The sequence below is a fragment of the Ochotona curzoniae genome, unplaced genomic scaffold (genome assembly GCF_017591425.1).
Source record: "Ochotona curzoniae isolate NIBS_2020 unplaced genomic scaffold, NIBS_Ocur_1.0 scaffold_3223, whole genome shotgun sequence".
Classification (NCBI taxonomy): domain Eukaryota; kingdom Metazoa; phylum Chordata; class Mammalia; order Lagomorpha; family Ochotonidae; genus Ochotona; species Ochotona curzoniae.
The window spans coordinates 1,403,499-1,426,809 of NW_024467108.1; the positions used below are offsets into that span (position 1 = coordinate 1,403,499).

At 38.3% G+C, this 23,311-nt stretch overlaps 2 protein-coding genes across 2 annotated transcripts; both read left to right on the forward strand.

The window, feature by feature from the left end:
- Window positions 1–9,908: 9,908 nt before the first annotated feature.
- On the forward strand, window positions 9,909–12,412 carry LOC121145295 (olfactory receptor 51I2-like). Its single transcript, XM_040964025.1, has 2 exons — window positions 9,909–10,509; window positions 12,303–12,412. The coding sequence occupies exons 1-2, from the start codon at window positions 9,909–9,911 to the stop codon at window positions 12,410–12,412; spliced, it is 711 nt and encodes a 236-aa protein (XP_040819959.1).
- A 6,572-nt stretch (window positions 12,413–18,984) lies between these two features.
- On the forward strand, window positions 18,985–19,947 carry LOC121145422 (olfactory receptor 51I2-like). The gene has a single exon (XM_040964256.1). It carries the CDS (start codon window positions 18,985–18,987, stop codon window positions 19,945–19,947), a length of 963 nt encoding a protein of 320 aa, XP_040820190.1.
- The last annotated feature ends 3,364 nt before the right edge of the window (window positions 19,948–23,311 follow it).

Here is a 23,311-nt window from a genome sequence, read left to right on the forward strand (position 1 = left end):
AATAGTCATGCCCACCAAGGTGCAACAGATATTGTTGACTTCCAAACTCATGAGACAAGAGTAAGGCATTCTAACACTCTCTTTAAGGTAGCATCAGAGAAAATACTAAAGAAACTTTTATCACTGTCATCCAGTCATGAGGATTTCTTTCCCCTATGGCTTCAATTCAATCATACAGATGCCTGCAATCCAAGCCCCACTGGGCAACGGTGGATGGGATGCCTGTCCCAATCTCAGAGGGATGATATCAAAGCAGAACTGAGGACCAGGACGGCTACCACCACCAACAGTAATGAGGACATGTGGAGAAAATCCCCATCACCACTCAGTACTAATGAAAAGCTCACCCCTTTTCAGTATCGATAGAGGCAAAATTCAAAGCACTTTAAAGGATACTCAGGAAGTGCTCCAACTAATTCCAATGAAATCACAGAAAAAAAAAGGCAACACATTCCTGAATAATCCATATATAGCAAAGAAAGATAAACACTTTAAAATGAATGAAAATGGAAATAAAACATAAAATTTGGTAAGTACTTAGAAGAAAATTGGCAGCTTCGAGGTACACATTCAAGAGGAAAAATTATTTCAAAACTCTTATTAAAAAAGAAAAGCAAAACATGTAATAAGGGAGGATAGATGCCTTTATTTAATGCTTTGCAATTTTAGTCATAGAGAGCCCTCACATGCTTGGGTAGGTTATTTACAAGGCATTTAGGTTATTTTGCTGCTCTTGTGAAATAGATCTTACAAGCTCTTCCTCAGCCATGGAATTGTGTATACTAAGTACATTGACTTATTTGCATTGATTTTATATCCTGTGACTTTGCCAAACTCTCTTATGAGTTTCAATAGTTTCTTGATTGAGTTGATTCATTCCCATGTATATGTATATATTAATAGACATTAATATTAATATGTGTCTACTAATCATGTCATTTGTAAACAGTGATAATTTGACTTCCTCCTTCCCAATTTGTATTCATTTAATTTCTTTTTCTTCCCTAATAGCTCTGGATAGAATTTTCAGAACTGCAGCAGTAAAAGTAGACATCCTCATCTGGTTCCAGATATTGGTGGAAATATCTCCAGATTTAACCAATGAAATCATAAACAGAAAAATAATAAAGTAATTGACTAGACTTGATTCTTCAAAAATATTAATAGGGGCCAACATAATGGCTCAACTTATTAATCTTCCACTTTCATGGAGGAAATGATTAAATAATAACAAATATTTTGGTTAGGGTGACCTAGGGTGGGCATACAAGTTATCAGAAAAGAGAAGTCTTATGGGCCCAGCATGGCATCCTAGTGGCTAAATTCCTCATCTTTCATCCACTAGGATCCCATTTGGGTACTGGTTGGTGTCCCAGCAGCCCCGCTTCCCATCCAGCTCCCTGTTTGTGGCCTGGGAAAGCAGTTGAGGACAGCCCAAAGCTTTGGGACCCTGCTCCAGCATGGGAAACCAGGAAGAAGCTCCTGGCTCCTGGTTTTGGATCAGCTCAGATCCACCGATTGTGGCCTTTGAGGAGTGAATGAGCACATGGAAGATCTTCCTCTCTATCTCTTCTCAACTCTGCATATCTGACTTTCTAATAAAAATAAATAAATCTTTTTAAAAATGTCTTGTGCACTGTTGATAGAAATGTAAAATGATGCATGAAGAACTCTGAAAATTCAAGTGGAAAAAATCTAATTAGAAAACAGGCAAAACAACAAGAGATATTCAATGGAAAAAGATGTACAGCAAGCAAATGAACAAATGAAAAGATGTTTAAATTTATGGGCCAACAGGAAATGAAAGTTAAACCTCAGTGAGATAACACTATTTACCAATTAGAATGCCCTTTAAAGATGAAATATTAAATGCTTAAAGGATATGGGAAAATTGGATCACTGTCTATTGCTGATGAGAACATAAATTATATAACCACTCAGAAAAGCATTTTGCAAGTCTCTACACATAGACACACAGCAAGCACATAGCTTATCGCATAGCACTTTCCACTCCTGAGAATTTATTCCAGAGAAATGAAGAATTATATTCACTGCAATCTGTAGACAAATGTTTGTGGTAACTTTATTCATTAAATAGCCAAAAAATTGGAAATAGTTGTGATGTTTTTCAATGAGTAAATGCTTAACCAAACTGAGGCACATACATATGAACTAACACTACTTAGTGTTTTAAAGAATGTCTATTTGTACATGTTGCATTACTTGGTACTTTAAAGAGTGAGCTATTTATACATGAAATAAGCTGGCTAAATATCCACAGGATTATGCCAAATGGAAAAAACCCACAAAAGATTATATACTTAGTGGTTGCATTTAAATAACATCCTTGAAGTGACAAACTTTGATAAAGAACACATTATCTTTATTCCAAGATTTTCAAAAGGGCATGAAAAAGGAGAGAAGTGGGTATGACCATAAAAGAGCAACAGGAGTGATCCAGCAGCAGTGGTAGAAATGTCATGTATCGACTCTGCCAGTTAAATCCTTTTAATAATCTTAATTGGGTTTTTCTTCCACAGTGCCTTTGTCTAGTCTTCTTGAGTTACATATAATTGTACATAGTGATGTTTTGATCTTGGTATACACCGAGAAATCATTACTACAATAAAACTAAGTAAGGTATCCATCTCCTCACACAGTTACCACTTTGCATGGGTGTGATGAAAACACTGAAGATCTACTTTCTTCGCAAATTCAAAGAATACAATACAATTACTTAGTCACTATGCTTTACATGACATCTATATACTGTATTCATTCCACATAACTAAAACTATCTCAAACAGCTCTCCCTTTTAACCTCCCTTCATGATCCTGGCAATGACCTTTCTACTTTCTGTTTCCATGCATTTGGCTTTTTTAGATTCCACCTGAATATAACATGATCAAGAAGCATCAGTCTTTCAACGTCTTGTTTATTGCTACACAACATAATGGCCTCCACATTCATCTACATTGTCACAAACAACTAGATCTTTTTCTTGAGGCTGCATAATGTGTGTGTGTTTGTGTGTATGTGTAACTTAAGCTCATATACATCACATTTTCACCATCCATGTATCTGTTAATGAAAACTGAGGTTGATTCCATATCTTGGCCATTACTAATAATGCGACAACAAACATAGACATGAAGATTTTCTTCAAGACACAGATTTCACTTCCTTAGAAATGCACTTGCAAGTGCAGTTTTTTATCATTATTTGTTTGTTTGCTTGTTTGTTTGTTTGAAAGGGAGAAAGAATCTTCCATTTGTTTGGTCACTCACTAAATGGCTACAAAGGTCTGAGTTCATTCAAGCCAAAACATGAACTCCACCTGTGTCTCCCACATGGAGCCCATGTATTTGATCCATCCTCCACTGCTTTTCTAAGTACATAGGAAGGGAACCGCATCAGAAACAGCATAGACCAGACTTGAACTTGAACCAGTGCTCCTTTGTGGGATGGCAGAGTATCACATGGCAGCTTAACCACTACATTCTAAATGTTCAACCGGCTCACTCTTAGGTGGCAGAGACCCACGTGATCAGACCATCATCTGCTAACCCCCAGAGAACATTAACTGGTGACCAAAAGTGGAGCAGCTGGACTTACATGCAGGTATCGTAAGCAGTGAGCTTACCCAATGGTCATTTTATTCAACATTGTATTCCTACCTGCAAAGACTACACCAGTTTATATTCCCACAAACAGTTTACAAAGTCTCTTTCTTGCCAACACTTGTTCTCTTTATATATTTATATAATTATTTTAACTACGTGTGAGTAAACTCCTTGCCTTGCACACATTAGGATCCCATATGGATGCTGGTTCCAATCCTGGCAGCCCTGCTTCCCACCCAGCTTGTGGCCTGGGAAAGCAGTCGAGGTTGGCCCAAAACCTTGGGACCCTGCACCCTTGTGGGAGACGTGGAAGAGGCTCCAGGCTCCTGGCTTCAGATTGGCTCAGCTCCAGCCATTGCGGCAGCTTGGGGAGTGAATTATCAGACGGAAGATCTTCCTCTCTGTCTCTCCTCCTCTCTATATATCTGACTTTGCAATAAAAAATTTTTTTCTCCTTTGTTTTTCTTGAATAGTTTCACAATTTCAACACTTAAATAAATATTCCAATCCACTTTGAGTAATTTCTGCACAGAAGGTGAGACAAGGGCCCAGTTTCATTCCTATTGTGAATTTCTGGTTTTTGAGACTCATTCTCCCATCATGCCATCTTAGTCTTCATCAACTATCAGTTGAAAATAAGTGCATGAATTGACTTCTGAATTTTTTATTCGACTCCATTTGTCTATCTGGCAGTTTTCATGTCACGACCATGCTGTTTGACTACTGTTCTCTTAGTTGTATGTGATTCAGTTACTTTGGCTAATCAGGATCTTTTTTGTTGCCATAAAAATTTCAAGCTGATTTTTTCTATTTCAGTTTAAAAATATCTTTGAAATTTTTACAAGGATTCTATTGAGTCTGCATTTATCTGGATAATACAAACATTTTAATAATATTAATTCTTCGATGTCTACAATGTTTTTCCATTTAATTCTTCTGTTTCACTTTTTGTAATCAATGTGTTGTAGCTATTGTAGTAAAATTCTTTCACCTTCTTAATTCAATCTGTTTCCTTTTGTCTACTAACGACGTTATAAGTGGGATTGTCTTTATTTTCCAGATAGTTCACTGTCAATACAGAAAGAATCAACTGCTGCTTTGTAAATATTGTAACATTTATTTATTTGTTAGTTTTTGGTAGCATCTTTGCAGTTTTCTGTATTTTAAATAATGTCACCTATAAGAAAAAGACAATTTTACTTCTTTCTTTCTCATGAAGTTGTCTTCTTATATAATTGCTCTCGCTGAAATTTCCAAACCTCCAATACTTTATTGAAGACAAGTGGAGAAGACAGACATCTCAATTTCATTTTTGGTATCAGAGAAAACGTATCCAACTCTTTACTCTTGAGAATGAAAGAGGCTATGAACCCACTGTGTATACTGCAAAGTATGTTACTATGTTGATATCCTTTTTACTGTACCTCCAACAGCCTGGGTAAAATGTACATAACCACATGAGAATCTGCAAACACCTCAAAATTTTAAAAAAAGAAGAGCTATAGTTCAAAAGTCTTTTTTTTTTTTTTTTTTTTTACTGTAAGTGATAGTAGACAGCAAAGTGGTTAGAAAGATACTGACATAGTAACAGTGCGTTCCTTATAACGGCCTCCTCGGCTGAGTTTGAATGTGGGAATGAAAATAGATTAGGTGAGAGGTGAAGTCAGCAGAAACTTAAATGAGAACTTCTTGAAGCCCTTAATTTTGTGTGAAGTTATGAACAACTTCGACCTGCTGAAAGGAGAGGAAATGGGTTGGGTAATGTCTTTGAGATAAACAGCGATTGTGTAAAAACTAAAATTATGAGGTGATACAAAGATCTGGGCCCTTAATTACACTTTGTGAATGACAACCATTTGTTACGCTCATTATCATAAATTTTTCACTTTGTGGTATTACTATCTCTGTTTCCTAAAGAAAAAATATTATACCTGTATATGCATATGATATCTGCATATGAAATGGAACTAGGGAAATATTTTTAAATAATAAAACTAAGCAAATAACAAAGATATAAGCATTCTTTAAAAATGAACAAGTCTTCCCACCTGCACATTCCATCAGTGACTTTGCAACATTGTACAATCCAGTAACTCCTCAGGACCGAAATCTCTAACCAGTTGCTTAAGGAAGTTGCCATTCCTTATGCCTGCATGTGCCCAGGAATGTGTCTATTCTCCATCTTCAAGAACTCTGACTCAGTAAAGACACAGCTCCATCTGGGGTGTAATCAGTGGGAGTAACGGTTTCAAATGACCGTGAGATAATCTCCAGAGAATAGGTGATATCTTTGCTTCTTTTTATTTTGAAAGTATCATTTGCCTTTGTTCTACAGGCCTTAAGTGCTTTAGTAATACAATACAAAAAAACCTGTATAAAAATACAACATCATATGGTTTGAGTATTGCTCTCAGCCCTTGTCTGCACTCAGAGTAACAATGATTTTTCCATCTTTGTTTTACTTGTGAGTATTGTGCTCAGTGGTGCTTTAGACTTGTGATTACGAATTTAATTAAGGTTTGTTTATTGCAAAAATTATAGGAAGAACAACAAAGGAAGGAAGGAGAGGGACTGAGGGAGGAACTACTTGAATTCTGTTCCCTTTATGTTAAAAACCTTTTAATAAACAAAGTGTTTTCACGTGACTGTTACAAGAAAACACCATTTTAAAAAGGCAAAGATAATTTAGTTTTTTACATAAGGATGGATAAAGCAAATGTGTAGTCTTTAATAGCAAAATCATATCAGAAAAAAATGCAAAAGCGAGTGAAACAAACCCTGAACAAATTTACCAGGGAAACAGGTAGAAAATGACAGGAGTATGTTTCCATGAAGAGGAAATTACATTTTCGTGGCATAAATGTATTTGTGAAAGGAAACCCCCCCCCAAAAAAAATGCTATTCTGTAAGTACTTGGGCTAGTATTATGAAATACTTTCTGAAAAGACCTTAAAAATCATACAGAGAAATTTCTGGACAGTTGGCCAGTGTATCTGTGTGTTTTTTAACCTACTGCCATCGCCATGAGATATAGTGTTCTCTCAATTGTGTTAGAAAAGAAAAAATGACATAAATCAGACACAATGCTCACGTTAGAGTTCCAATTAAATGCATGTAGGTCACGGTCACAGAGATGTGCAATGTACAACATGCTTGTTAGCTATGCGTTCTTATCTTTCCTTATCGATTTAAAGCAGACTTGGGGAGATTATATTATTATTGCCTCTTTAAAATGCTACTCGTTTAAATCTCATTATCATATTCAAAAAAAAACTTTGACAACAATTTGTATGTAGACATTTGACCAAACCTGGATACCCTAACTGAACCAAATGAATATGGCAAATTAACATGGAATATCACATGCTTGAGTAGATTTTTTTATTTATACTAAGATGTCAGAAATTATTGAATTAATGAGTGAACAGTGTTTTGAGTGATTATATAGCTAGACTGTAGGTAAAGAAAAGTGTGATTCAAGTTGATGTACAAAAACGAAAAGTTAAAGACAAGAAAATCTTATGGGAAGGAGATTCAGAACAGGTGAAAACTGAGCCAAGCGAACACATAAGGAAGGAAGAGAAAATTGCGCATAGAAATAAAATCTTCAAATCAGAGCTTTGCACAGCTCAAAATGCAGAGAATCTAGTTCAAGGTCCTGATTTTACAAATGAGAAAATCCAGGACCATGAAGGATAAGTAAGCTTGGCACCTGAAAAGATGTAGGACAAACAATGTAGTCTACTGTGACAAACTGAAGCAAGAGAGACTTGTTCTACCATGTTTCCTGTGCAGTCCTTTGATCTCCATCTACCTCAGTGTTGTTATGCATATGTGGATAGAGTTACATTCATTGCACAGTGTTGTTTCAGAGCTGAAGGACAGTATATTAGAGTTACTGTTGCAGTGCACGGTAACACTGTTGAATTCATTGTGCACATAATCTAGGTCACATTCCTAATAGGCGACACATATACCCAGAAAATCATGATGATATTTTAACAGAAAAATCCAGAATCCTCTTATGCAAATCTCTACAAGAACTATCAAAACTAATGTCAACTGCTTCATGCTAAGTATTAGTTTTACTCCCACAATTACAGACACGGGAAGGAAACCCAAGGTCTCTGCCACTATAGCTTTCTCAGATATTCTAGTCCTAGAGCCTTGTGAAGACGCCACTGCTGAGATGGCACAGAAATAATCTTGAAATTCAGTGGGGCAAGAGTATGTCATGTTAATCATATGCTACGTTAAGTGTGGTAACTTAGAAGCATGTAACGCATTAAGATGGTTGAGAAACTCAGAAGGATAGCAGGGAGAGGGGAAGTGTTGGTATAAATTGAGTACAAGAATGCTATTCATGCAGCTTCCCAACTATGACATCAAATGTGGAGATTATCAACAACTTACTCTAGGACTGAATGATGGGAATAATAGTATAGAGGTTAATTTATATTAGGCAGATAAAAATGGATCAATTAAAGACATTCATCAGTCTTACCCCTGTGCATATCATCAAACGGCAAGGCTGCAAAGACCTATTTGTCACAAAACATCCCCATTAGACTTGTTAAAGCAGGGTATGGATAGACCCACACAGGATTTCTTATTTACATGGTAAAAATTTAGAGTTAAGAGGTTTAACCACAACATATTTGGAAGTTTTGTGTATAATTTCCTAAAAATCAAGCTGGAAAACTCATCCCAGTTATTCAATGTTTTTTTTTTTTTACCTGAAATAAGATCTCATTTCCCCTTCCCTTCCAAATCAGTCACTTGTTCTATTACCTGGAGGCCAGGAGTAAGACAGGTTATGTTTTAGTTTGCTTTTCTTTATGATTTTATAGACTTGACCACTTAATCCTTATGTATTCATTCAATAAGGCAAATGTGGACTGCAAGTGTATTCTGTTTCAGGCACTTCATAATGCAAGAGTTACATGTTAGCAAGCAAGACAATATTGTAGCTCTATTCAAGAATTTTATAGTGACAGGAAAGATAGAAAAATATCAAGGAAATAAGCTATCATAAAATTTTTAAATGTGGTGATTTGTGCAAAGAAAATGAAATAGAAGTGACCTGAGGTTGTGTGACTCAGGACACCTATTTAGTGAGGGTCATTCTGAGAACAGGAAGCTTAAAGCCCAAGAGAACAAAGAGGCAGCCATGTGAAAAGCAACAAGAAGAAAACTAACAGAGCACAAAGCCCTTAGTTAGGAAGCAACTAGGCCTATTTAAAAAGCTCAAACATCATCACTAAGGCTAAAGAATATTGAGCAATGATTCTGTGGAGCAATGTAAGGACTAGATCAATAGAGTATAAAGAGTATATCACAAGTGTTCTATCAGAGCGAGCTTGTATTGAAGACAATTAAGGAGAGGAATAACATAAACAAGTCTTTAAAGCTCAATTATATCATCCCTAGGGTGGGAGTAGCAGTTTTATCAAGATCGAAACATAAAGCTAACTGATGGACCAATCAATACACAATATACTAAAATACGTCAATAAGTCCATGGAACTAAATACAAGCTAGTTTGTGCAAAAATTTAAACGTATTCACCAATTTTCATTACATACATTACCCATACATTTTTGAAGACTCTTACTATGATGAAAGATTTTAAAAATCATAAAGTGTTTGGAAACACAATAATATCAAAAATAACACTTGTGGTACTTGGTACTTCACATATCTTCTCAAATAGTTGACTTCCTCTGAAGAACAGAATTCAGGAATGTGTAATTAATTTGGAATCAGAACAACATAGATTCAAGCACCAGGAATATAATCTTTGAGCCATTCCACTAATTGTCTAGTTACCACACAGGCCAAACTGCAAGGCAACACATGGATTTGTCCAAAATGGATGGATTCTGTTTACATCAAAATAAGAAAAAGATGCTTAAGCACACTTCATGAAATTCAGCACACATGAAAAGTTAATACAGAGCTATCTTGGAGAAATAAACAATTTCCAAAGGGAGTATGTAAGAGTGCACATGATAAACTTTGCATTAAAAGTAGATACTGAAGATTTACTGAACTTCAGCTACAATTTTCTGGCAGGGAGCAAAGAATTTTTATCAGAAATAGAAGTAATAACCTCAAGAGGAGTAAACCTTGGAAAGATACTTAAGATTATTTATCATTGACATGGCTCTAAAGGACCAAAACTTTGGGTTTAACTAGATTAACTTTACCATCATCCTGGATTTTTTATCAGTCTATTCAGGTTGAAGAAATAACAAAACTGGACCTTCTAGCTGCCTTCCAGGATGCTCCTGTCCCAATCCTTGCTCAACAGCTCCTTCTTCCAGCCACCTGCTTTCCTCATGAGTGGCATCCCAGGGATGGAGGCTCTTCATGGCTGGATCTCCATCCCCTTCTCCTCCATGTACACAATGGCCCTCACTGGAAATATCCTCATCTTCCTCGCTGTGAGGAGGACTCCAAGCCTACACCAGCCCATGTACTACTTCCTGTGCATGCTGGCCCTCACCGATGTGGGCCTCACCTTGTCCACACTGCCCATCACACTGGCAGTGCTCTGGTTTGACCATCGACTCATTGCCTTCCACGCTTGCTTGGTTCAGATGTTCTTCCTGCACTTCTTCTCTGTAGTGGAGTCTTCAGTGCTCCTGGCCATGTCCTTTGATCGCTTTGTGGCCATCTCTAACCCCTTGCGCTATGCAGCTATCCTCACAAATAGTATCATTGTCAGGATGGGACTGGCCATTGTGGCTCGAGCCACAGTGTCCCTCTTCCCTCTGCCTTTCCTCCTGAAGCGACTGAACTATTGCCCTGGCAAGATCCTCTTGTCACACTCATTCTGCTTCCACGCAGATGTCATGAAACTGGCCTGTGCTGATAACTCAAAAAGAAACCAGCACAGTACCCTAGTAGCTAAAGTCCTCCCCTCATATGAGCCAGGATCTCATATGGACACGGGTTCTAATACCAGTTGCCCAACTTCCTATCCAACTCCCTGTTTGTGGCCTGGAAAACCAGTGGAGTACAGTCCAAAATTTTGTGATTCTGCACCCATGTGGGAGATTTAGAAGATTTTTCCTGGCTCCTGGCTTCATACCAGTTCAGCTCCTGCAGGTGGGGAATGAATCAGCGCGTGGAAGATCTTCCTCTCTCTCTCTCCTCCTCTCTGTATATATACCTGACTTTCCAGCAATTAATTAAATCTTAAAAAAAAAAAAACCTAATAGAAAACCTAGGAAGAAGCCTACATATGAGCAGCCAATTAATCTGTGACAAGAGAACTGAAAACAATCTGGGGAGAACATCTGGTCTTTTCAACAAACGCTGTCGGGATAATTGGAGAGCAGCTTCAGATGTGAGAAGCAAGACCCACACATCACTTTTTATAAAAATCAGCTTTAAATGGATCGAGGACCTAAATCTACACCATCAAACTATTAAAGGAACCATTAAACTAGTAAAGGAAAGTAGGAAGCTCTCTCTAAAATATTAGAATGGGGAAAGACTTCTCAGAAAAGTCACCAAAAGCACAGTTAAAGCCAAAATAAACAAATGGGGCTACATCAAACTAAAAAGCTTCTGTACAGCAAAGACAATCAACAAAGTGAAGAAGCAACCAATAGAATGGGAGAAAATCTTTTCACAGTGTAGAACTGATAGGGGACTAATATTTAGAATGTATAAAGTGCTCCAAAACTCAGTTACAGTAAAACAAAAAACCCTGCGAAGAAATTGGTAAAGGAGATGAACAGATATTTTTTTCTAAAGGACAAATTCAAATGGCTAATAGACATATGAAAAAATGCTCAGGCTCTCTGTCAGGGAAATATAAATGAAAACCACATTGAGGTTCCACATAAACCCAGTGAGATTGGCCTACACTCAGAACTCTACTAACACCTGATGATGTTGGAAGAAAGGTCCCTCCTTCACTGCGGCTCGGAGTGTGGACTAGTACAACCACTATGGAAGTCAGTATGGAGAGTGCTAAGACAACTGAAAATTGACTTGTATGACCTTGCTATACCACTTCTGGGAATATATCCAATGGAAATGAAATCTGCATATTAAAAAGGATCTGCAGTCTTATATTCATAGCAGCACAATCTACAACAGCAAAGACATGGAAACAACTCAGACGCCTGTCCAAAGAGGGTGGATAAAGAAACAATACTATATCTATCTATCAGATTCTTACTCAGCCATTAAAAAGAGTAAAATTCTGCCATTTGCAACATAATGATCCCAACCACAGACCACTATGCTCAATGAAATAAGTAAATCCCCAAAGGACAAATGTTAGATGTTTTCCAATACGAGACAAGCTTCAAGCAAAATACATGATCAAAAGCTCTTTCAATACTGTTTTGCTACAGGCTTTTTTCTATTAATTTCCTCACTGACTCATAGGTCACAATAGCATCATTTGCCTCAAGGTCTTTGATTTTTTTTTCTTCAGTGACACATTGATCATTCAGTAGCATGTTACTTAACTTCATGTTATAAATTTTTCACTTTTATCTCTGTTGCTGATTTTGTTTTATGGGAATGTATTGCAACTGTGTAGTAGAGACACAGATATGAAGATACCATGCATCTCTACGTACAAATCAAAGATGGACTCCCAATGAAACTGTTGAATGTATGTTGACAATAGGACACTGGATTCTCTGCCATTGTCAATACCTACAGTGGAAGGATACACTTGAATAATGGAATGATGGACTTACAATTGATTGTGAAGAACTATACTATTATAATGATATGGGGAAAATCATTAGGGTGCTAGAGGTTTGGGGAGGGGGAAAGGAAAGGAAATCCCAGAGCCTATGGAATTGTATCATGGAATAATAAAATAAATAAATAAACAATGAAACAATAAATAATGACCTTTTGGTCCCTGAAAAAATGACAAACTATGACACAAAGAAAACAGGTGGGTGTCTGGGAAAATCTTCAGTCTTGTTGGAAATTGTTTTCATTTTCATTTTTTATTTACTCATTTATTTCACATGTATTTTCTTTTTTAAAAAAAAAATATTTATTTTATTTTTATGGTACAGTCAGATACACAGAGAGGAAGAGACACAGAGAGAAAGGTCTTCCATCTGATGATTCACTTCCCAAGTGGTCACAATGGCCAGAGCTGAACCAATCTAAAGCTGGGAGCCTAGAGCCTCTTCTGGGTCCCCCGTGTAGGTGCAGAATCCAAGGTTTTTGGTCATCCTCGACTGCTTTCCCTGGCCACAAGCAGGGAGCTTGATGGAAAGTGGGGCCACCAGGGCATGAACTGGAGCCCATATGGGATCCCAGCGCATGCAAGGCAAAGATTTTAGCCTGTATGCTACTGCATCAGGCCCTTCACACATATTTTGAAAATAGCAACTTTTCTCAAGTCCAGTACTAAGTTTCTGGAACAAAGTATGAAATATATATGAGCTTACCCTTTAAACATTCCTGTTGGAATAAATGCTCACATACAGAATTCATAAATATAAAAACAATTGATATGATATAGTAAGTGTGTTGTTAAAAGTCTGTACAGAAAAACTGGCAAGCAGAGAGACAAATGTATTCACCTGTATGTTCTTTGGTGACACATACAGTTATACGGTAATAATTATAGACCCTAGCATATGAGTAGATCATTATAATGTGGAAACACCAATAAAGGTTTTCCTATATTTGTTATTCACTCAGTAAGACAGATTTAATTTGTGGCTATTTAAAGTTCTGAATCATCAGAATTGAATAAGGCTCTTTTTTTTTTTTTTGACAATCTCTTTGACCACGGGGACAGGAAAAAATAAGTAAGAAAGTATAATGACACGTAACAAGTTACTGAAATCAGGAAATAAATTAGCAAAACGCAATAGCAACAATAATAATAATGATGATGATAATGGAATAAAGGAAAACGATAATTCAGTTGTCCTGGGTCCTATCTTGGCTATGTCTTCTAAAATTTACTTTTTCTTTATCCCAAAGGACAGGGAGAGAGGGAAGAAAAAAGTGAGAAGGAGAAAGAGATCCCATCCATTGTCTCGTTCCTCAAATGTCTATGAAAAGCAGCAGACATTTGCCAAGGTAAAGTTGGGAGTGGGGTTTCAGTCCTGGTCTCCTACAGGATAGCAGGGACCCAACCACTTCAGTTATCATGCTCTGCCTCCCGGGATCTGAATGAGCAGAAAGCAGGTTTTAGAATCAGAGCCAAGATTCAAACCCCGGCACTCGGATACGGGATTTTGGCATTCCAAATGTCATCTTAAGCAGCAAACCAAATATCATTCCTAGGACTTAGGGACTTAGTAGAAGAAAAAAAAAAGGAATCCATGTTTATCACAGTGGTCAAGACAGCCTCATCCCACATGGAAGTGCCTTAGGTTCAGTTTCCAAATCCAGTTCCTGACTCCAGCTTCCTGCTCATGTAGACCCCGGGAGGCAGTAGTTTTCACTCAGATGCTTGAGTCACTGACACTTATAGGGTAGACTTGAATTAGATTTCTGGAAATCAGCTTCACTCCAGCCAGCTATGATGACTTCAAGATTTGAGGAGTGAAAAAACAGGTTGTCACTTTTTCATCCTGAGACAGGTCAAGCAATTTTTCATTCTATCTTTAAAAGGCATATAATTCAGCAGAAAAATTAGAAAAGTGGTAGTGGGAGGGAACATTGCAAATTGAGCAAAGTGTAGGTGACTTTCATGGAAAAATAAACGGTTTGGTGTGGCAAGAGGAAAGAGTAAGGTGGCAGAGTATGAGGCACAGCTCACACAGTTAGAACCCTTTCAAATGCATATTAAAGAAGTTGGAGCTGTCCTTGAGCAAAGCTACAGATCCATTTCCAAGGATCATGCTCCAACCTAAAATGAAAGCTTGAGACTGAAGGAGCCTGGAGCTGCTGCACAGTGCTTACCATATTCTGCTTTGTAGTGTAATGATGATGAATGCGTGATCACTCACACATCTGAATTATTATTTGTGTGATGATAGAGAGCATGACAGAGACTCTACACAACATCCCTGTGTACCATAGGTATAACTGGAACCACGGTTTCACCAGGTGATTCAGTCCAACGAGTAAAGCTGCTTGCACTGAGACTGAACTTGCTAGACACTGCATTCTTTCTCTAAGCCTTCTTAGAGATTCTTTCTCTTAGGCCATCAAAGAATTATTTAAAGTACATTATGCTCAACATCTGTAATCCAAACGACAGTGGCAAGCACTGAGGTGCTTTCCCAATGCTGGGAAGTGCAAGGTGCTACCCTCCGTCTCTACTTCAGAGAAATGCTGCTGGCAGAGCAAAGCCCCACCAACCTGAGAACTTGGCTGATGTTTGAAGTTTTTCTCCCAGTCTGTGCTGTGCATGTGTCCTACTAGAATGAGACTCAGATACCTGCTGCTTCCTGCTTTGTAATATTCCATCATGTGTTTCAGAACACCAGGTTTTTCCTTCGAGAACAAAGGGCATTAATCCTTTTCTGCACCTACTGACTGAATCACTTTATGAGGTCTGACTCGGGTTTTTTCTAACCTTACCACATTTCCAACGACACTCTTAAAATGAGGTCAACAGCCTTAGATGAACAATGCACGCGTTAGAGCTTGCGGGGAGCGTATTTTAGGGAGAGCTGGACTGACAAATTCTGGCTGCCTATGCTTTTAATCTCTCTGGACTAACCTTTTCCCACTGCTGCCTCCCTTCCAATTCCAAGCAGAGAGCTGAACATAGGGTAATTTTTCTGCAACTCAAATCCAGTTTCCCTAGGGAGTGAGTGTGTTTTTTAGCAACAGCATAAAAGCTGATATTCTTAGCTGTAAAGAGAATCTTGAACTTCCTATGGATACCATACAACCACACAGGAGGCTGGGGTAGCAAACGTGGTGAGTAATCAGGGTCCAGACTCAAAGGAAAAGAAATCAGAGGCGGTCAAGGCAGTAGAGAGATAAATAAATCTGGGTGCTGCAGACATCCAGCTTCCAGTTTCACACTTTATGGAGGAGAGAGGAGATGAAGACATTCTTTCTGTGGCCAGTTTGTGCTCAGCACTCAGGTTCTGTTTCAGAGTGAAGCATATGCTTGGATTCCTATCAGGCCTCCTCTGCATTCTAGAAATATTATACTTGGAAAAACAAAAGCATGGTCCAGTGAACTTTCTATTAACTCATCAAAATTAGTTCATCGCTATTTTGCATTGTGTATTAGTAAGATTCTCCAAACAGAAACAGTAGATAGTATATGCTTGCATATCTGCATTTATGAGCCCTCCTGTGAGTGGGTGGAGGGAGAGAATTGGGGAAGATGCAGAGACAAAGAGCAATAGAGTGAGCGAGATTAAGGAACTTTTTGATGCACTTTCTGGGACTGACATTCTGAAATCTATCGTATGTTAGGGGTCCACAGAAAGTCTCATGTTGAGTTTAAAGTTGGTTTGCTGCCAAATTCCTACTTCCTTCTAGTGTGTTCCTTCTTTTAATATGTGACTTCCAATCACATTTTAGAGAACAATTGCATCTATAACACATATTAAGATTATAGTTTAGATGTTGAGAACATATTTTAAAAGCATCTTAACAGCAATAGGTAAACTGACATTTGAACCAACATGGATGTCTTGGCATAAACGGTGGACATATTAACATCATATATACCACAAGCTTGAGCAGTTTTATCATTATGCATAAGGTATACTATTTATGGGAAGCACAAATTAATTGAGAAGATAGACAAATCAGAAATGATGGAATAAATGAGTGAGCGCATTCAAAAGCTGTAAGTGTATTTAAAAAATTAAAGATGAACTGGGGCTAATATACTAAAATGAAAATTTGAATGAAAAAATAATCTTATAAGAAGTTGATTCAGAGGAGTGACAGACAAGCTAAATGAAGATGTGGGAAAGAAAGAGACCAGTACATAGGAACTCAATCTTGGATCCATAGAAGATCAGAGCTCAAACACAGAGAATCTAAGTCCCTGACATTACTTTGAGAAAGTTAAGACACCTAAGTAGAAGGTGGGCTGGTCACCTGATGCAAATAAGAACTAAAGTAGAGTCTAATGTGACACACAAACAACAAGGAATGTCCTAGTGTTTCCTGTGTAGTCCTTTGATCTCCATTACCTCAGTGCTGTCACATGCATACATGGATGGAGTTAACCCTGTTGCATGATGTTGTTTCAGAGCTGAGGGACAGTATATTAAAATCATTGTTGTCATATGTAGTAACACTGTTGAATTCATCATGCATAAAAACTTGGCTGGATTCCTAATAGGCGACACATATACCCAGAAAATAATGACGATATTATAACAGAAAAATCCAGAATCCTCTTACGCAAATTTCTACAAGAACTATCAAAATTGATGTCAACTGCTTCATGCTATGTATTAGTATTACTCCCACAATCACAGACATAGGAAGGAAACCCAAGGGTCTCTGTCACTGTAGCTTATCTCAGATATTCTAGTCCTAGAGCCTTGTGAAGATGCCACTGCTGAGATGGCACAGAAATAATCCTGAAATTCAGTGAGTCATGGGTATGTCACGCTACACAAGTGCCACTCAGGAACATGTAATTCATTAAGATGGATTCAGAGCTTGAGGAAGATCATGAGGAGGGAGTAGAGGCAGTATAAGTTGAAGGCCAGTCATGCAGCTTCCCTAGTGTACAGTAAGAGATGATGGGATTATCAACAATTTACTCCATGACTGAGCAATAGGAAGGAGAATGCAAGGGTTAAGCTATACTAGGAAGATAAAGTGGTCAGTGAAAGACACCCTTCTGCTTTAGTCCTATGCAGATAATCTATAAGGATGCATTTTTCTCCAGAAATATCCAATATACTTCTTTTAAAAATATATTTATTTTATTTGTATTGGAAAGTTAGACATACAGAAAGGAGGAGAGACATGGAGGAAGATCTTCCATCTGATGATTCACTTCCCAAGTGGCTGCAACGGCCAGAGCTGACCTGATCCAAAGCCAGGAACCAGGAGCCTCTTCTGGGTCTCCGGCACACACAGGTGCAGGGTCCCAAGGCTTTGGGCCATCCTTGTCTCTTTTCCCAGGCCACAAGCAGGAAGCTGGAAGGGAAGCAGGACCACCCAGATTGCAATCAGCACTCATATGGGATCCCAACACATGCAAGGTGAATACTTTAGCCACTGGGCTACTATGTGTGGCCCTCAATTATACTTCTTAAAGTAAGCTATGAATAGATTCAAATACTTAAGATCCCTTGTTGACATGACAATAACACATTAAGAAAAAACTTAAACAAGTCCTTTTTTAGAAATTTTTATGCACAATTCTATATAAACCAACATGTGTCAAATTCAAACCATTTATTAGATAATTATCTACATTCTCTTTTTAACCAGTCACTTGTTCTTTTATCTGAAAGCCATGGCAACACATTATTTTGTATTTCATTTCCCTCTGTTTATTTTTACAATTTTTCATTTAAATATACTAACCATTGGTTTCCTAGGGTCACAGCAAATACATAGCATTAATACAGCACAAATCTCATCAAGTTCCATACTAATGTGCTGTTCATACAAATAGCAATATCCGATGCATTCCAATAAAAGGATGTTGATAGCAAATTTAGTCTGCCCCAGGCACTGCACAATGCAAAAACTGTGGTAGCAAGAAAAAGAGTATGATTGTAATATTTACGGATTTTAAAGTAACAGAAGGAAATACCAATGAACAAGCAATTCATTCTCAATTCCAGGTTTCTTACATGTATAATAGAGGGCAGATGTGGCCTTGTCCAAGGTCCCGCTGATTCTCAATATGGAAAACAATAAAAGAAGGCTGTTTAGACACATACCATGAAATTTATTATAAATCAAAGCCAATCAGAGACACCATATATATGACAAATGCACGACATCAGAAATAAATCATGCCACAAAATGCACAATAGAAAGCAAAGCAACAACTGATTATTCTTCAGGATTCTATCTAGGAGCTACAAGTATTGTCATTCTCATTTCTGGATCCATATCTTATTCAAATGCCTTTACCCTCTTCTAAGCAAAACCATTCTTTGCATCTCTGCACATGGAAGTAACACATCCTCACGTTGGACTGAAATAGACTGTCTACATTTTCTGAATTTCAGCAGCCATAATCTGGTAGAAACTCATCAACTAGAAAGAAAAATATTGACATTAAAGAACATAAATTTTTGAAAAGTAGTCAAGATTATGTAGGATTGATATAGTTCCAGATGACTAAAAATGTCTGTTCAATATTATAATGCTTTTCCCATCCTCCAGGATCTCTTAAGTCATTTATCCAAAGTTAAGACGTCACAAAACTGGACCTTCTAGCTGCCTTCCAGGATGCTCCTGTCCCAATCCTTGCTCAACAGCTCCTTCTTCCAGCCACCTGCTTTCCTCATGAGTGGCATCCCAGGGATGGAGGCTCTTCATGGCTGGATCTCCATCCCCTTCTCCTCCATGTACACAATGGCCCTCACTGGAAATATCCTCATCTTCCTCGCTGTGAGGAGGACTCCAAGCCTACACCAGCCCATGTACTACTTCCTGTGCATGCTGGCCCTCACCGATGTGGGCCTCACCTTGTCCACACTGCCCACCACACTGGCAGTGCTCTGGTTTGACCATCGACTCATTGCCTTCCACGCTTGCTTGATTCAGATGTTCTTCCTGCACTTCTTCTCTGTAGTGGAGTCTTCAGTGCTCCTGGCCATGTCCTTTGATCGCTTTGTGGCCATCTCTAACCCCTTCCGCTATGCAGCTATCCTCACAAATAGTATCATTGTCAGGATGGGACTGGCCATTGTGGCTCGAGCCACAGTGTCCCTCTTCCCTCTGCCTTTCCTCCTGAAGCGACTGAACTATTGCCCTGGCAAGATCCTCTTGTCACACTCGTTCTGCTTCCACGCAGATGTCATGAAACTGGCCTGTGCTGACATCACTGTCAACATCCTTTATGGACTGTATGTGGTTCTGTCCACGGTGGGTGTCGACTCCTTGCTTATTGTCCTTTCCTATACTCTTATTCTTCACACAGTGTTGGGGCTGGCCTCTCCCAGGGAGCGCTTGCGGGCACTCAACACCTGTGTCTCTCATTTCTTAGCTGTCCTGGTTTTCTACATCCCAGTCATAGGTGTGTCCATGATCCACCGATTTGGGAAGCACCTGCCACAGCTTGTGCATGCTCTTGTTGCCTATGTGTACCTGGTGGTGCCCCCTGTGCTCAACCCCATCATCTACAGTGTGAAATCCAAACCCATCAGGGAGGCCATGCTCAGGGTGATCAGAAGGAAAGACCACAGCTGATGTAACTATGGAATAAAGTAGGGTTAGGACATTAATCTGGGCTTGTCAGAATTTGACAGACTCAGCAAGTATTGAAACGCCATAGTCCATGCTAAAGCAGTGGGAACCATCTGGTTTATTCATACCAAAAATTCATGAATGGAGTATTAATGAGGATTTTAAAGGATTTTGAAAGGATTCTGAAGTATATTAAACTTGGTCATTTATCTCTTATTGCCTACTCATGCAAGGAAAATGCTTGAGTCAGACAGGCTGTAGACTTTTATGTGTAATAATGGCTCTGCAGAGAATTGCTAGTGTTTGGCAAAACTTGCCTTGAGAGATTGCAAACCTTATACAAAAGGGACAAATCTTACCCTGATAACCAGATGCCATTTTGTTAGGCCCACTAGGAATTGAACAAGAAGGAAAACAGCTCTGGACAAATGCAGCATCATGAAATCAAAGCTCTACATTTGGAAGAAGTAAATAAGTCTCTTGAAATAGTGATGTTCCTGCATTTTCTGTGTCTACCACTTTCTATGCCCTCATCAGTAAGACTGGGGTATGAGATTTGGAGAGAGATGGCAGACAATACTAGGTACTTTCATTTATATCTAATTTATAAAAATTACCCTTTTAATATTTTGCTATAAGAAGAGTTACTAATATGAATTGAAAATTAGAAAATTAGAAGTGCATGAGACATGAGTAAAACTAGAGACCAGAAGATTAATCAGTTTAAGCTCTCATCTTGTTTCAGTCTTTCCAGAGAGTATTTTTCTGTGCCAGAATCATTCTCATTTTTTAACTAACCAGGTCTCATTTCTAGTTATCGTTCTTACTTGTCAATTATAAGCCTAACTTCTCAGAAAATCATAATTAATTCTAATTTCCACTTTTCAGATGACTATGCTTATTTCTTGCACATGTATAATCATCAACCATTTAACTAGACTGTTAGCCCAGAGGTGTCAACACATAATTAGCTCCTAGTAACATTAATGGAATAGCAGAAACTGAATGCTATTTTGAACTGTTTCATCATAAATTATTTTTAAATATTTATTTAATCATTTGAATGGCTGAGTCAGAGAGAGAGTAGAGACAGATCTAAATTATTTTGAATAGGAGAAAGCTTTTAATGTATAAATATTTGGGGATGTTTACTATCCATTAAGCTTCTCCTCTTTTAGAGATGAAGAACACATATAAATTATTACCAGAGTTTCTGGGAAAGTTTTCAACTTGGAGTAGATGACCTACATGTATTAAACAACACAACTGGTTGAACCAAACCTCTCATTTACTGATGCCTACTGGCTTTTCCATCCTAGCATGTCCCCTGCACTCTTTGACTGGAAGTGATAGGCTTCACGCATCATGAAAATATTCTGGATTCATAAAGAGCTCCTGTGGGGAAAATGAATCCTAGAGAATCCGCTTAGATGCTGATATATGTTTGTTGAAAGTATCGTTTTAAAATGTGAAATTACAGGATCCGGCACGATAGCATAGCGGTTAATGTCCTTGCCTAGAACGTGCCAGGATCCCATATGGGTGCCGGTTCTAATCCCAGCAGCTCCACTTCCCATCCAGCTCCCTTTCTTGTGGCCTGGGAAAGCAGTCGAGGACAGCCCAGAGCCTTGGGACACTGCACTCACATGGGAGACCTGGAAAGAAATTCCTGGTTCCTGGATTCGATCGGCACAGCACCAGTCGTTGTGGCCATTTAGAGAGTGAACCATTGGATGGAAGATCTTCCTCTTTGACTCTCCTCCTCTGTATACATCTGCCTTTCTAATAAAAATAAATTTTTAAAAACGTGAAATTATAGATATAGTGTATCTTTTTCCTTTCCTCCCTTACAAACTCCTAATTTGATGAAGTCACTTTCCCAACACCTTAGGTGTGTAGCACCTGAACCAAGAAATTCAGGTCTTGTATCATAGTCCTAAAGAACTCAAGTTTTAGCTAAGTTTCTATTAATAATAATTATATACTCTTTGGGGCTACATTTCAATACCTGCTTACAATGTGTATTGATCATATAGGTCCAGTATTTCTCGTTTCCCTTTTTTGAAAAGATTTATTTATTTTTATTTGGAAGGCAGATCACATTGACAGATAGAAGGAGAAACAAAGATTTTCAGTCTGCTAGTCCACCTCCAGAAGCCACAACAGCGGGAACTGAGTCAATCTGAAGCCTGAGGCCCTGTGCTTCTTCTGGTTTCTTATGTGAGTTCAGGAACTCAAAGACTTGAGACATCCTCCACTGCTTTTCCTGGCCATAAGCAAGGAGCTTGGTGGGAAGTGGAGCATCTGGAACATGAACCAGCACCCTCGTGAGATGCAGGCACTGCAGACTGAGGTTTAGCCTGTTGAGCCACTTCTCCGGCCCCCTACTTTATTTTCTCAACATGAAAGTCCTGCGGCCTATTGGTTTCCTTAGCTGCATAAAGATTACAATCTGATTTTGTACCAGCTGTACTACTCTTGAATCAAGCCTCAGATAAAATGCTTTAAGATTTCAGGGAAGTATTTTTCAGTTCCATGTCTCAGAGATAAACAACTAACATTGGCTCTGAAACACTAAACAAATATTGTAATATTACACATTCCCAGGTTCAAGTCTACCTGTTACAAAAAATCTAAACATAGGCAGACCCTCTGGCATGCTTGTACACTGCATTCAGGGAAATGTTATCTCAACTGCAGGAGCAATATAAAGATAGTACTGAGTTGATAAGACACAACTGTTCTAAACTCTGTTAAATCAGACACAGTCCATTTCCAAAGTTGGTTAAAGAGACCTGCGAATATTGAATGGAGAACACATATCGAGACCATATAAATAAAAAGTTTCTATCATGAAACATCGTGAAAATAAAAATGGCAACAAGCAGTTTAGACAAAAGCAAAGAAAGAAACAGTGGCTAAAAGTATGTGAAGTCATGGGAAGGCAGCAAGATGATGCTATACTGGATAACACAGAACAGGAATGAGCACATAAGGTAGAAATGCACTGTTCGTCTAAGCAGTTTGGATTCGTTCAGAAACTCCATTACAGAATTCCATTGGATTTTAAGCAGAGGAAGAAGCTTCACAGGATTTAGGACTGGTGGGAAACGTATTTAAGCCAAGCATACCACTGTGGAGGTTGTTTCAACTATCATTGCAAGAGGTTAAGTAGGTGAATCAGCGCTGGTAACAGAATGGGAAATCTAAGATTTGCTTAAAATACATTTCTAGATTAAACCTCAAAAAATAAGTATGTGACTTACATTAAATGTTATTCACATTTTTCTAAGACCCACTAGTTGTTCAAATGACTAAGAGGTAAGACTAGAGCCAGAAAATCCAAACAATGGTCGCAGGAGGATGA

What these genes read in the sequence shown, in the direction of transcription:
- LOC121145295 (XM_040964025.1), top strand. Translation starts at nt 9,909, where the DNA reads ATGCTCCTGTCCCAATCCTTGCTCAACAGCTCCTTCTTCCAGCCACCT. An exon ending in GGCCTGTGCTGATAACTCAA is followed by an intron (nt 10,510 to 12,302) that starts AAAGAAACCAGC and finishes TCTCTGCCATTG; the next exon opens with TCAATACCTACAGTGGAAGG.
- LOC121145422 (XM_040964256.1), top strand. Translation starts at nt 18,985, where the DNA reads ATGCTCCTGTCCCAATCCTTGCTCAACAGCTCCTTCTTCCAGCCACCT.